At 48.1% G+C, this 15440-nt stretch overlaps 1 protein-coding gene across 2 annotated transcripts in view; it reads right to left on the reverse strand.

Annotated features, from left to right (window-relative positions):
• HSD17B3 (hydroxysteroid 17-beta dehydrogenase 3) overlaps positions 1-15440 on the reverse strand; it is a 350724-nt gene that overhangs the window by 60217 nt on the left and 275067 nt on the right. For both annotated transcript variants that reach the window (XM_029617712.1, XM_029617702.1), the window contains exons 7-8: positions 4994-5028; positions 4630-4711 (exon numbers count right to left, since the gene is read on the reverse strand). In XM_029617712.1, the coding sequence (XP_029473572.1) occupies positions 4630-4711; positions 4994-5028 (117 nt within the window). The remainder of the gene's footprint in view (positions 1-4629; positions 4712-4993; positions 5029-15440) is intronic.

Consider the following 15440-nt stretch of genomic DNA (forward strand, 5'->3'; position numbering starts at 1 on the left):
CAACTTTTTGATATTAATCAATCAAATGATATCTCGGCTTGCCACTCAAGCCAAGAAGCACACAGATGTCCGACAAGCACACAGATGTCCAACATTGACCAGAGCCCCGATTTCAAGTAGGAGACCTGATCTGGCTAAGAACTCAACATTTATACCTTCATATCCCCTCGCTCTGCCTGGGACCTCCACTCATTGGACCTTATCCCATCTTATGACAAAGGGTCCCTTGACCTATCAGTTAAAGCTTCCCATCACACTGAAAAGCTACAATGTGTTCCATGTGTCACTACTGAAACCCCTGATCCCTTCCTGGCCCTGCAGAAAATCTCCCACACCCATGGATGTGACCTCAGAAGACAACACACAGTATGAGGAACAAGAAATTTTGAACTCTCATATATAGCAGCACAAACTATAATTTCTCATCCCATAGAAACATTACAGACCAGAGGAGAATTCCTGGGAACCCACTACCAACCTCAAAGCATTGCTTCTAATGACGGAGTTCCACAGACAATTCTTTTCTGAACCAAAACCGTCGACCTTGAGGAGGGGGCTTAATAGTAGGGGTACTGTACGATTTCCAGTTTGCAGGCTGCTTCTATCAGCCAGCACACTAACCCTACACTGCTGATGCCTCAGCCTGCTTCGCAGTGGGGACACCACTGCCATCCTTCTTCAGAGGCCTTCCCCTAGGCACATGCCTGCCTTTCTAGGTCCTGCAGTGGGAACTACTCCAGCCAGCACAGGATGATGACATTACATGACCGGGTATTTAAACCCCAGCCGTACTACAGACAGAAACATCAGCAACGGTCGACTACAGATCCCTTGTAAGGTGAGTTGCTGCATTCCTGTGCCTGTTCCTGCCTGCCTGCCTCATCTCTCTTAGCCCAGCCTGCCTTGTCCTCCCTTATTCTGGTATCCTCTTCCTCCTAGAGTCCTTCTCATCAACTCTTGGACTGATTACCAGACCTGACCTCAGCCTGGACCTTGACAATTTTCACCTATTACCTGACACCTGCCTCTGCCTGGTCCACAACTATCCTTACTCTAACCACAACCAGGACTTCCCTCGATACTAGGGATGTGAATCGTGTCCTCGATCGTCTTAACGATCGATTTCGGCTGGGAGGGGGAGGGAATCGTATTGTTGCCGTTTGGGGGGGTAAAATATCGTGAAAAATCGTGAAAAATCAAAAAATCGAAAAATCGCAAAACCGGCACATTAAAACCCCCTAAAACCCACCCCCGACCCTTTAAATTAAATCCCCCACCCTCCCGAACCCCCCCCCAAATGACTTAAATAACCTGCGGGTCCAGCGGCGGTCCGGAACGGGCTCCTGCTCCTGAATCTTGTTGTCTTCAGCCGGCGCCATTTTCCAAAATGGCGCCGAAAAATGGCGGCGGCCATAGACGAACACGATTGGACGGCAGGAGGTCCTTCCGGACCCCCGCTGGACTTTTGGCAAGTCTCGTGGGGGTCAGGAGGCCCCCCACAAGCTGGCCAAAAGTTCCTGGAGGTCCAGCGGGGGTCAGGGAGCGATTTCCCGCCGCGAATCGTTTTCGTACGGAAAATGGCGCCGGCAGGAGATCGACTGCAGGAGGTCGTTCAGCGAGGGTTCCGGCGCCTCGCTGAACAACCTCCTGCAGTCGATCTCCTGCCGGCGCCATTTTCCGTACGAAAACGATTCGCGGCGGGAAATCGCTCCCTGACCCCCGCTGGACCTCCAGGAACTTTTGGCCAGCTTGTGGGGGGCCTCCTGACCCCCACGAGACTTGCCAAAAGTCCAGCGGGGGTCCGGAAGGACCTCCTGCCGTCCAATCGTGTTCGTCTATGGCCGCCGCCATTTTTCGGCGCCATTTTGGAAAATGGCGCCGGCTGAAGACAACAAGATTCAGGAGCAGGAGCCCGTTCCGGACCGCGGCCGTTCCGGACCGCCGCTGGACCCGCAGGTTATTTAAGTCATTGGGGGGGGGGTTCGGGAGGGTGGGGGATTTAATTTAAAGGGTCGGGGGTGGGTTTTAGGGGGTTTTAGTGTGCCGGCTCACGATTCTAACGATTTATAACGATAAATCGTTAGAATCTCTATTGTATTGTGTTCCATAACGGTTTAAGACGATATTAAAATTATCGGACGATAATTTTAATCGTCCTAAAACGATTCACATCCCTACTCGATACTACTCCCCACGAGACTCGTGCCTAAGTCCTGCTGGACCCTGGAACCCAAGGGCTCAACCTAAGGTGAAAGGGGCTAATATAGGTGAAGCCCTAGACCAATCTTGCACCAACCCAGTCCTACCAGCTGTCAGGGAATACCTTCAGGGCCTTCCCTGTAGATTAAGTTGCCCCCTATACACACACACACAGCAACAAGGGTCCATGAACCTTACAACTCCATTAAATTTGCAAATGAAAACTTTGCTCCATTGAAACCATTTGATCTATTTGTCCTCTATCTCAAAGTAATGTAAGCAACCGGAGAAACAGACAACAATGCAAGGAAATCAAATTGATTGCTCTAGTTAGTGCTGTACTGTCCTCCACTGGAGATTCTCGGGTAGATTTTATAAAATTACGCGAGCGCGTACTTTTGTTCACGCACCAGGTGCAAACAAAAGTACGCTGGATTTTATAAGATACGTGCGTAGCCGTGCGTATCTTATAAAATCCGGGGTCGGCGCGCGTAAGGGGGTGCACATTTGTGCAACTTGCGCGTGCCGAGCCCGGCGCGTGCTGCCTGTTCCCTCCGAGGCCGTTCCGAAATCAGAGCGGCCTCAGAGGGAACTTTCTTTCCACCCCCCCCCCCCGGCCCTATCTACTAAAAAAGACATGATAATAGGGATGTGAATCGTTTTAGGACGATTAAAATTATCGTCCGATAATTTTAATATCGTCTTAAACCGTTATGGAACACAATACAATACAGATTCTAACGATTTATCGTTATAAATCGTTAGAATCGTGAGCCGGCACACTAAAACCCCCTAAAACCCACCCCCGACCCTTTAAATTAAATCCCCCACCCTCCCGAACCCCCCCCAAATAACTTAAATAACCTGCGGGTCCAGCGGCGGTCCGGAACGGCAGCGGTCCGGAACGGGCTCCTTCTCCTGCATCTTGTCGTCTTCGGCCGGCGCCATTTTCCAAAATGGCGCCGAAAAATGGCGGCGGCCATAGACGAAAAAGATTGGACGGCAGGAGGTCCTTCTGGACCCCCGCTGGACTTTTGGCAAGTCTCGTGGGGGTCAGGAGGCCCCCCACAAGCTGGCCAAAAGTTCCTGGAGGTCCAGCGGGGGTCAGGGAGCGATTTCCCGCCGCGAATCGTTTTCGTACGGAAAATGGCGCCGGCAGGAGATCGACTGCAGGAGGTCGTTCAGCGAGGGTTCCGGCGCCTCGCTGAACGACCTCCTGCAGTCGATCTCCTGCCGGCGCCATTTTCCGTACGAAAACGATTCGCGGCGGGAAATCGCTCCCTGACCCCCGCTGGACCTCCAGGAACTTTTGGCCAGCTTGTGGGGGGCCTCCTGACCCCCACGAGACTTGCCAAAAGTCCAGCGGGGGTCCGGAAGGACCTCCTGCCGTCCAATCTTTTTCGTCTATGGCCGCCGCCATTTTTCGGCGCCATTTTGGAAAATGGCGCCGGCCGAAGACGACAAGATGCAGGAGCAGGAGCCCGTTCCGGACCGCTGCCGTTCCGGACCGCCGCTGGACCCGCAGGTTATTTAAGTTATTTGGGGGTGGGGGATTTAATTTAAAGGGTCAGGGGTGGGTTTTAGGGGGTTTTAATGTGCCGGTTTTTCGATTTTTCGATTTTTTAACGATTTTTCACGATATTTTACCCCCCCAAACGGCAACAATACGATTCCCTCCCCCTCCCAGCCGAAATCGATCGTTAAGACGATCGAGGACACGATTCACATCCCTACATGATAATGATTATCCACAACTAATCTTTTCTGTTATCACCCTTTCATAAGATCTGTAAGTAATCCGCCTTTGAGATGGTATTAAGGATCCAGCTTTAACTGCACTGATTTGGGATAAAGGTGAAAATCCTAGATTCTTGCAGGGGTGAGGTACACTTGTGATCATCTTGGACTAGACACAAAGGGAGAGTTTGTATTTATTCATACATGTGTTAGATATGTATATGATGAGGAACCTGTATTAACACCTGTGGACTTAAGATTGTGAATTCTATTTATAGTGCTGTGTTTAAGACTGTGAGTTGCTATACTTTGAAAACTATCTAGTTCTTGAAAGAAAGCAAGCTACAGGAAACAGTCTGTTGTTGCATGAACTTAGATCATTCCCTACTGGAGAGTCAAGAAAGTAAATTTTAAGTACAGACACTCAGACAGAACATTTATATATCTCCAGAATGGATCAGAACCAGATCTAGGAAAACAAATACAATAGTCTCTGGAACATAATACATTTTATTTCAGCATGATAAACCTTGAATCTTCCTGGCAGAAACATGGCTATTTAATGATACCTGTAAAGGCTGTCCACAGGCTCAACTAATGTAGTACAGAATGAGCCAAGTAGTTTACTTACTCTTGTTAGCAAGAATGAATTGCATGAAACGTGCATATTAATAGCAAACTAAAAATACTTACTTTAGAGGCAGAATATAGTGCATACAGTGGACTAGGTAAGATTCCCACGCCAGAAGAAATGTTTAGAATGAGTCCTTTTCGTCTGAAATTCAAACAGTTAGTCTTGAATTCATGCAAGCAATTTGTATAAGAATAGAAAAGAGATGACTTGTTTTATTATTTGATACTTTATTAAACTGTTATTGAAATTTCTTTCAAGGTAAGCAATAGAAAGTAAGCATACTGTCATTTGTTCCATCTTGATAGCTTATCATGAGAGAAATTAGATTTTTCAAACAATTTATTAATCAAGCATTGACTTTTACCTACTAGCACTACTACTACTAGTACTACAGCAAGTACAAAGTTGAAACAAATATCCTACCTTTGTTCCATTTGTTTTAAAACCATCCGTGTCATCTACAAGAAAATCTGAATTACTAGCTGACAGTTGAGGCATGATACATTCAAAAACTTCTGTAGCCACAAATTAGGGTGCCTAGATGGCAAGTAACTCCAGCAAATAAACCCAGATATTGAGGTTTGAACATAGACTAGAAAAAAAGAGGTGTTGTAGAATTGGAGACATATAAACTGCCAATTAATTCTGCCAATTAAACTTCTATCCCAATGCAGCCTGATACTTATTGTCATGTACAAAGTATTGGCAGAAGAGTTGAAAAACAGAAAACAGGATCAGTTTACTCATTTAGAGGTCAGAAAAGAGGCTGCAGAGAATAGCTATTGAGGAGCATCAGCTAAATATTTTTAATGGTATTCCACGAACGAAGAAATCTAACTTAGGATACCAATAGCAGTGAATAGGCTGATAATAAGCAAATGGGGACTGATGTAATATGACCCGCAGCAAAACAGGTGCTAGTTATGAGCGCAGGTTTTGATCCCCATACACGGCTAAAGTTGGTGCCTCTGCGGGCTGAAAAAAATTATGCAAATTATTTGTGCTCAGAAATCCATGCACACATGAAGAAATGTGCATACCTAAGTGCGGTAAGGCTCTATGTAATAAGCGGTCATATCTGCATAGAAAAGCCGCACTGATAATACGCATACAAAAGTGAGTGAGTGAACAGGTCTCCCTATTCAGTGAAAGTATGACCTTGGAATGTATTTTTAATTTTTCGAATAACTGTGTGCTGCAGAAAACATGGCAAATATTTTCATGGGTACTCAGGTGCCGAGATTGGTGCTCAGCTGGGTGCTAATCAGGAAGCTCGGGCACCCAGAAAGGCGCCTATCTAATCATGAATCTGGCTGCTTCGGTGCCGAGATTGGTGCTCAGCTGGGCGCGAATCTGGACACTCAGGAGACTAGAAAGCCACCTAGTTAAGCACAAATCTGGCTGCTCGGTCGCTGAGATAGGCGCTCAGCTGGACATGAATCTGGATGCTCGGGCACCCAGAAAGGCACCTAGCTGAGCATGAATCTGGCTGCTCAGTGGCTGAGATAGACACTCAGCTGGGCACGAATCTGGACACCTGGGTGCCCAAAATGGTGCCTAGCTAAGCATGAATCTAGCCAGAACAGCATACTCCTCATGATACCTCCTCTCCATCTGCTCCCTCCAGATCCTCTCACTCCTGCCAAGACCTCTATCACCTGCCAAACTTTCTACTACTGAAATCCTTTGGCGAAGCCACAGGATATACCACAGCATCAAGAATAGATGGACACAATCAGAAATCTCCATCATCAAAATCACGCCAGAGCTGCACGGATACACAACCACACCACACCAATGCAAGCAAAGGAATAAAATAGTCCCCAAGATGGCTCTGTCACTTAACTCATGCCCTGACCCTGGTGGTAAAAAACCTGCATTAAAAAACCTGCACAAGCATTAGCGCAGCTCTCTGCACTGCCAATGATTAGATAATAGCCTCCTTTGAATGCTATTAATATGGACGCACAGAGAAAAAAACGCGGTTCAGTAAGCGCATTTGTACGCACTTTTTTCCCGCACTCAAACCCTTATTACATCCCCATATAAGGCTTTGTGCAGGAAAACATGTATACATGCACATACAAACCCGTGGCAGCATTAGTGCGCATTATTATATTGGCCCCATAGTGAGGTGTTTTGAAGCCTAACCTTTTTCCATGGTGCAGAATGAATTATTGGCTTATTATCCCATTTTGATATGATGTCAGTCCTCCTATAGGAAGAGGAAGTACATGGAGCATGTTCTCTAAATGATGTAAGAGCAAACTAAGGGGGTCATTTTCTATAGCTTTCACTCGCGATAGCTAGATGGGGGCGGGGTCGTCACCAGAAGGGGAGGAGTCAGGGCGGCACCGGGGCGGACGTGGCGAAGGCATCATTGATGCCAAAAAGGTAAGGCCTCTTATAGCCGCCAGTAACGCGCCCAATAGCACCACCTTTCATGGTGGCGCTATTGGTTTGCGAAAGCCGGCAGCGATCACACCACGGTGGTGTGATTGCTGCTGGCTTTCACAGGCCCACCCTCCGCTTTGCCCTCCCCGGTACGTGTGATTCACTAAGGCCTGCGATTTTAGAAAATCCGGCTAGAAATACTTGCCCACTTTTCAATCTTCACACTATCTTATTTACATCCTTTCTTGAACACTTATTCAACTTAGCTCCATAGAATGTAATGGGGAAAAAAGCAGCATTCATACACATAGAAAAAATATGCACCTTCACAGTGAGAAAAATTAGTAATGTCATGTCAAGTTAGGTGATATATCATAAACATCTGTTTTCCAAAGTCAGCATGTGCCAAAATGTAAAGAAAAGCCTTTTCTTTATCTCAGCAATTGCTCTTCTCCATTACTATATGACAAGTATCAGCCTATTAAAGTACAGCATTGATAGTACCCTGGCAAAGCACACCTTTCCCTTATGTAAGGAGTATTTTATTTACCTTACTAAATTTCCTTTTGTTAAGCATTAGGGGACTGTTTTCATCTTTGGAGACCATCCCTAAGAGGATTTTCTACCCAAGATGCTGGGATTGTCCAGTTTAGGCTATCAAACCTTTGGATGAGCATGAGTAGGGATGTGAATCGGGCTTCAGACGATTGAAAATATCGTCGATATTTTCAAAATCGTCAGAAATCGGGGGCTCCCCCGAAACGATAGGAAAACCCCACAATATTGATCGTGGGGGTTCTCTTATCGTTTTGGTGGAGGGTCGGAAAAACGGCACACAAAAATAACCCTTAAACCCATCCCGACCCTTTAAAACTAATCCCTTTGCTTCCCCCACCCTCCCAACCCCCCAAAAAACATTTTACAGGTACCTGGTAGTCCAGTGAGGGTCCCAGGAGCGATCTCCCACTCCCAGGCCGTCGGCTGCCACTAATCAAAATGGCGCCGATGGCCCTTTGCCCTTACCATGTGACAGGGTATCCGTGCCATTGGCCGGCCCCTGTCACATGGTAGGAGCACTGGATGGCCCGCGCCAGGTGGTATCATGAGGGCCTGAGAAAAGGCTCCAGATTCTTTTGAGGCTGGGTGGCAGGTTTGAATCCTCTCCTGGACTGGACTGAGAACTCGGGTTCTCCCCGAGGCTGGACTACAGATTTGGCATCTTGCTGGAGCTGGATCTCTGGCACCGAGATATTTGCTGGAACTGGGCCTTGGCCACAACATGTCTTGCTGGAATAGAGCCCCCTAGCACAGGGCATCTCGGTGGCTCAGCCACTGGCTTAGGGCATCTGGATAGTGGAACCACTGGATCAGGTTTACATGAGGACTGGACTGTTAGTTCAGGGTTACTCAATAGCTGTATCACTGGCTCAGGGTTACTTGAGAACTGGGTAGCCAAGCTAGCATTTTCCTGGTGCTGGATGGTGTCATTTAGGCATTGACTGGCTAGCTCAGGATCTCTCTGAGGCTGGTCATCTAAAACAGCACTTCCCTCTGGATTCTCAATGTCTGGAACAGCAACTCCTTTTGGGTGCTTAGCATCAGGAACAGCGACTTCCTATGGTTGTTGAGCATCAGGAATAGCTTCTTCCTGGCACTGGACATCTGGAACAGTGCTTCTCTGGTGCTGGTCATCTGGGACAATGCCTCTCTAGTGCTGGGCATCTGGGGCAGCACCTCTTTGGTGCTGGACATCTGAAGCAGTGCTTCCCTGCTGCTGGACATCTGGAGCAGTGCCTCTCTTCTGGTGCTTGGCATATAAAACAGTGCCTTCCTCTGGGTGCTGGGCAACAGGGATAGCAGACTCTTCTGGACTAGAATGTCCCTCCTGGGCCAGGTCTGCAGGAGCGGGGTCTTTCAGAAGCTGAGGTGTAGCTGCAACTAACAGGAATTCTGGTGGTTTACCAGTTTCCTCTGGCAGCAAAGTCACAGACGTATTTGTAGGAGTTATTAAAAGTATCCACACCTTGCAGGATGATAGGACAGCGGTATACAACTTCCCTTCAGTCTCCTCAGCATTTGCAATGCACAGCAATGTCAGCACAGCATTTGCAATGGGCACAGCAATCTGGGGTGGCTTTTATGCAAGATGATTAGAGTCAGTTTCTGAAGCTTGTATATTCAGCTCTGGGCCAGCAAAGGTCCACTTCTCTAGTGAGCAGTGCTGTAGTGGAAAGAGCTAAGAGAATGAGTACAGTGGAGAATATACAAGACCCCAGTATGGAGATCCCCAGGGTAGGGAGAGCAGAACCTCGAGGAGCGAGTATCTGAACCCTGAGAGCTGGGAGGCTTGCAGATGATGTACTCATGCAGCGGTTCCATGGAGATGGCACTGAGGCTGGAACGGAGGCAGGCCCTCGAGAAGCGAGTGCCTGGTTCCAGGGATCAGCTCTGAAGTGAAGATGGTAGTACTCACTGATGTTGAAGATTAGCGAATCCTTCCAGGCAGAAGAGAAGGTAGGAGTAGGCAGCGAGTCAGGGAACATGGGCCCTCGAGGAGCGAGTACTGGTTTCCTGATAGCGACCTGGAAAGCAAGTGAGGCCCCCGAGGAGCGGGTACCCCATTAGCGTTAGAGAGTCCAATAGAGATTGGAGAGGCAGAGTAGCTGGGTACGGAGAGCGAATCCTATCCGTAGGATTCCCGTAGGATTACCCTTTCTAACTCAAAGGCTAGCAAACATTATAGGCATCATGTCTTCATCACGGGGGCACTCCCCGGAGGTTCACGCCAAGTAGGAAATAAGAAGAAGGGTTGCACGGCGCGCGCACCCTATGGTACAAGCGGAGCATGGCGGGAGGCAGCACCCAAGCTGGTCCGGGGACGCCAGAGAGGACGGCAGGCAGACACCGCGGTAGCCAGGCGTCCTTCTGCAGCATGAGGAGGAACAAACAAAGAGAGGTAGGCAGAGTGAAGCCGTCAGAAAGGGACGGTTGCAACAGTACTCCCCTTCAAAGGGCGGTCTCCTCTGCGGGTACCAGGTTTTGGTTTCCAAGGATGTGAGAGATGAAACTGATGGAGCATATCTTTGTCAAGGATATTAGCCAGCGGCTCCCAAGAATTATCTTCAGGGCCGAAACCTTCCCAAAAAGGTTTTACCAGTGGGCACAGAATGAGTAGCCGCCAAGATGGCTTTCTTTGGCTCGATAATGTGCTGCGGCTCCTCTGGAATATCCTCCGAGAGAAAGGAGCGTGAAAGAGCATCAGCTCTGGTGTTCTTGTCTCTGGGGCGATATTTGAGCACGAAGTCAAAGCAGTTGAAATATAAGGACCATCTAGTTTGTCTGTGATTAAGACATTGCGCATGGCGGAGATACTCTAGATTCTTATGGTCCGAAAACATGGTAATTTGATGTTGAGCGCCTTCGAACCAAGGCCACCATTCCTCGAATGCCAACTTAATAGCCAGGAGCTCTTTGTCACTGATCCCATAATTCTTCTCTGCCAGAGAGAAACGTCATGAGAAGAAAGAGCAGGGATGTAAGGACTTTGAATCTCCAGTCTAGCTCATAACAGCCCCCACACTGACATCAGAGGTGTTGACCTCTACGATAAATGGCTTGTTGGGGTCCGGATGATGTAGGCATGGTTCCGTGGAAAAGGCAGTCTTTAAATCTTCTAACGCGGAAATGGCCTCCGCAGACCATTTAGAAGCATTGGCCCCTTTCCGGGTCATGGCAGTCAAGGCACGGTTAAAGAAGAGTAGTTCTTTATGAAGCTTCTATAATAGTTGGTGAACCCCAGAAATCGTCTCAGGGCCTTCAGGCTGGTAGATTGGGACCAATTCTTGATACTTTCTAATTTTTGGGGATCCATCTGGAAGCCATCTTTAGACACAATGTAGCCAAGAAAAGGCACGGAGTCTTTATGGAATTTGCACTTGGATAGTTTGGCGTAGAATCGGTGTTCTTGGAGTCTTGGTAGAACTTGCTTGACGTCTCCTAGATGCATAGACAAATTCTGAGAAAATATCAGGATGTCATCTAGGTACACCACAACACTCTTGTATAACAAATCCCGCAGAATGTCATTCATCATGTTCTGGAACACAGCGGGTGCATTGCACAGGCCGAAGGGCATTACTAAGAACTCAAAATGACCGTCTCGAGTGTTGAAAGCCGTTTTCCACTCGTCGCCATTGCAAATCCGGACTAAGTTGTAGGTCCCCTTCAGGTCAAGTTTCAAAAATATCTTGGCCCATTGAAGCCGGTCAAACAGCTCTGAGATTAGAGGCAGGGGATATCGGTCTTTAATCGTAATCTCGTTCAGACCTCGATAATGGATACAAGGACGTAAAGTTCTGTCCTTCTTCCCCACAAAGAAGAATCCTGCGTCGGCTGGCGACTTTGAAGGTCAAATGAACCCTTTCTGTAAATTCTCCTCAATGTACTCGGACATAGCCTTGTTCTCTATTTCGGAGAGAGAATAGACACATCCTTTAGGAGGTTCAGTCTTTGGTTTCAGCCGAATGGCACAGTCATAAGATCTGTGTGGAGGGAGGATGTCAGCAGCTTCTTTGGAAAACACAACACGGAATGATGCATACTGAGGCGGCAGTCCTGCCATCACTGGAGTTGTAGGCATGCAGGAAACAGGAGAGACTTCCTTGAGGCATCTGTCATGTCAACCTGGGCGGCCCCAGTGGGAGAGTTCCAAGGAGAACCAGTTGAATTGAGGCTGATGCATCTGCAACCAGTGTAACCCCAGAACGATAGGGTGCATGGCCTTCTCTAACACAAAGAAGGGGATTGTCTCCGTATGGAGGGCACACAAAGAAGGGGATTGTCTCTGTATGGAGGGCTCCGGTGCGAAAAGTCACTGGTTCAGTACGACAAGTCACATCACCGGGCAACGGTTCTCCATGGATGGAAGACAAGAGTAGTGGAGCTTCTAAAGCAACGAGAGAATCCTCAAATGTTCTACTAGGCATCAAAGTATAACGTTGCCTCCTGCCCCCGAATCCACAAGGGTAAGAGTTTGAATTGTAGATGGTCCGCAAGTCAGGGAGACTGGTAGAGAGAGTGGAGGAGAAAGAGTAGTAAGGCCTAAGAACAGTCCTCCTGCAGGACTTAGGCCCGTCTGTTTTCCGAACAAATAGGGCATGTTGGGACATCATGACCAGCTTGTCTACAGTACATAAATAGGCCATGCCTCTTCCGAAGTCTTCTCTATTTTGAAGTCAAATGACTGCGACCGAGTTGCATTGGTTCTTCTCCACTGGTAACAGGAGCTGCTGGAACCACCCGAAGTGCAAGTTTAGCACGAGTCTCCTTCTGAACCGGTCCTTTAGTAGGCTTGAGTTCTTTCACCTTATTATGAAGCCAGTGGTCGATTCTAGTAGCCAAAGCCACTAAATCATCCAGCGAATCAGGTGTCTCTCGAGCGGCAAGCTTGTACTTCAAGCGGATATTCAGACCTCTGAAGAAGAGAGTTTTCAGGCATCTAGGTTCCCAGCATAATTCTATAGCAAGAGTCTTGAACTCTATTGCAAAATCAGCCAGTGGTCGGTTACCTTGCTTCAGGTCCACCAGGTCAGAACCAGCAACAGTCACTCGAGCAGGATCATCAAAAACGGATTTAAATAATTCTATAAATCCCTCAATAACCTGCAGGATTGGATCCTTGCGCTCCCACAGCGTCGAAGCCCAAGACAAGGCCCTTCCATCAAGATAAGATAGAATATAAGTAGTCTTGGCGTAGACTGTGGGGAAGTGTGCAGGCTGTAGTGCAAAAAGCATGCAGCATTGGTTTAGGAAACCTCGAGTCCTTTGAATCTCTCCTGGGAAACGAACTGGAGCAGCCAGAGGTACCATAGTCTTTATAGTTACTTAGTTATAGCCCATTACTGGAAGTGGCACCTTGCGTCTTCTGTGCTTGTAGCTGATAAAATGCTGAAGTGAGTTTCTCCAATGCGGCTTGTTGTTCAGCTATACGAAGGGCCAGGCCAGGGACGGCCTGTAAGGCATTGAGCTGTGCCGGATCCATGGAGTTAGCAATCTGTTGTAAACTGTGAGGTTTACAACAGATATCTAACTTGTGGCAGCTTGGACCATGCCCACCTTGGACACTGTGGCAGCTGACCATGCCCACGGGGGGAAGTTCCGTGAGGGGCCATAGGTCAGGCTTAGCTCAGAACACACAAACACAGAGTTTGATCTTTTATTAGACTGTGTAAGGAAACCACCAGAGGTGGCAGTAGTGAGCAGCTGGAATAGCCCGGCAGGGCTGGTATCCCTCAGGTGCTGGAACAATGACTCCTCCGGTAGCAGTGCTGTAGTGGATAGAACTGAGAGAATGAGTACAGTGGAGAATATACAAGACCCCAGTATGGAGATCCCCAGGGTAAGGAAAGCAGACCCTTGAGGAGCGAGTATCTGAACCCTGAGAGCTGGGAGGCTTGCAGATGATGTACTCATGCAGCGGTTCCACAGAGATGGCATTGGGGCTGGAACAGAGGCAGGCCCTCAAGGAGCGAGTGCCTGGTTCCAGGGAACAGCTCTGAGGTGAAGATGGTAGTACTCACTGATGTTGAAGATTAGCGAATCCTTCCAGGCAGAAGAGAAGGTAGGAGTAGGCAGTGAGTCAGGGAACATGGGCCCTCGAGGAGCGAATACCTGTCTCCTGATAGCAACCTGGAAAGCAAGTGAGGCCCCCGAGAAGCGGATACCCCGTTAGCATTAGAGAGTCCAATAGAGATTGGAGAGGCAGAATAGCTGGGTACGGAGAGCGAATCCCATCTGTAGGATTCCCATAGGATTACCCTTTCTAACTCAAAGGCTAGCAAACATTGTAGGCTTTACATATCCGGGCATCATGATGTCATCACGGGAGGAAGCCCCGGAGGTTCGTGCCAAGTAGGAAATAAGAAGAAGGGCTGCGTGGCGCACGCGCCCTATGGTACAAGCGGAGCATGGCGGGAGGCAGCGCCCAAACTGGTCTGGGGACGCCGGAGAGGACGGCAGGCAGACACCGCGGTAGCCAGGCGTCCATCCGCAGCATGAGGAGGAGCAAACAAAGAGAGGTAGGCGGAGTGAAGCCATCGGAAAGGGACGGTTGCAACAAGCAGATAGTACTGGGACCAGCTGCTTTTTCCATGGAGCCTATGCTGGATAATTTTTTAGAAGCAACTTCTATGCTGACAGAATCTAGACCTTGCATAGCAGGAACCAGGTTAGCAATTATAAGTTTCAGAAAAACTGAATTGAACCTCTTACGAGCTGGATATTCTATGGCTTTCCTAGAAGCTGGCTTGATTGCAGCGCAGATTGGATAGGCTCTATCTGGAGGCATATATCTGGGAAAACACTGACATTTCCACCAATTTGGGTTACTAGAGCCACACCCCAAAAACTCAGGAAATAGCAGAACATTTCTTGCCCTGCATTTGCTGCATGTCCAATATAGAGAAGTTTGAGATGAAACTGGGTCATCAAGCAAGGGTATGCTTAATTTGGGATCTGGCTGGGGAACAGTACAGTTTCTAGAGGTTTTAACAGGAGCCCTATGTCCATGCCTCTGAGCGGTAGAAGGTTGTTTCATCCTGCTGTGTGGGCTAGGTCAAGATACACCTGCATAAGTGTGGTACAGGACTACAGTGCTGGACAAGGGCTGGCCCATTGACTAGCAAGCCCCCCTCCCCTGCAGGTTGAACCCTTGTGTTCTGGGGGCCATTAGGGCTTGGCTTCTAAAACAGAAAATCATGCGTGCTCACAGCTGGAAGCTAGGCTGAACTTCTGCCAATCCAGCTCCCTCCTCCACAGGTTGAGCCCTTGGATTCTGGGGATCGGTAGGGCTTAACTGGACGAGGCTGTACAAGGTGGGGGAGGCTAGACAAGGCAGGGTAGTGTATAATTTCTCTGGACTCAAAGCTTTAGGGCAACAAGAACACTCAAAATCAGCAAGAGGTTTTTTTTAATCAAATTTATTTGGCTTCTTAAGAAACAAGTGTTCTTGTGAGATGCAATATAACTGCCCTCTATCTGTAACAACTTGCATCTCAGTAAATCTCTGACCTGCCCTGACTTATATAATCAAAATACAACATTCCCGAAGCTTCCAGAATGAATGACGTAACAGGCCAAAGACTTCCTTACAAAAAATACCGTATACTGTTGTCATGACAATCTATCCTGTATAGGAAATGCTTGTGAGGACCTCCCTCAACTAAGAATTCTTCTAACCCTGTTCCTCCTCCCACTGTAAACAAGTTCCTTTATCAATGACTTTGATGCAAGTATTCTCTTCTGTTCTTCTTTTGTTCTTCTTTGTTTATGTACACAACTCGCAGTCTGGGTTTTGAATAGAGCTAGACTTGGATTCCACTTCTTGGCACCAGGATTCATTCAAAACTATCACCTCACAAGAGCCAGGCGTCCATCCGCAGCATGAGGAGGAGCAAACAAAGAGAGGTAGGCGGAGTGA

The sequence above is a fragment of the Rhinatrema bivittatum genome, chromosome 1 (genome assembly GCF_901001135.1).
Source record: "Rhinatrema bivittatum chromosome 1, aRhiBiv1.1, whole genome shotgun sequence".
Taxonomy (NCBI): Eukaryota; Metazoa; Chordata; class Amphibia; order Gymnophiona; family Rhinatrematidae; genus Rhinatrema; species Rhinatrema bivittatum.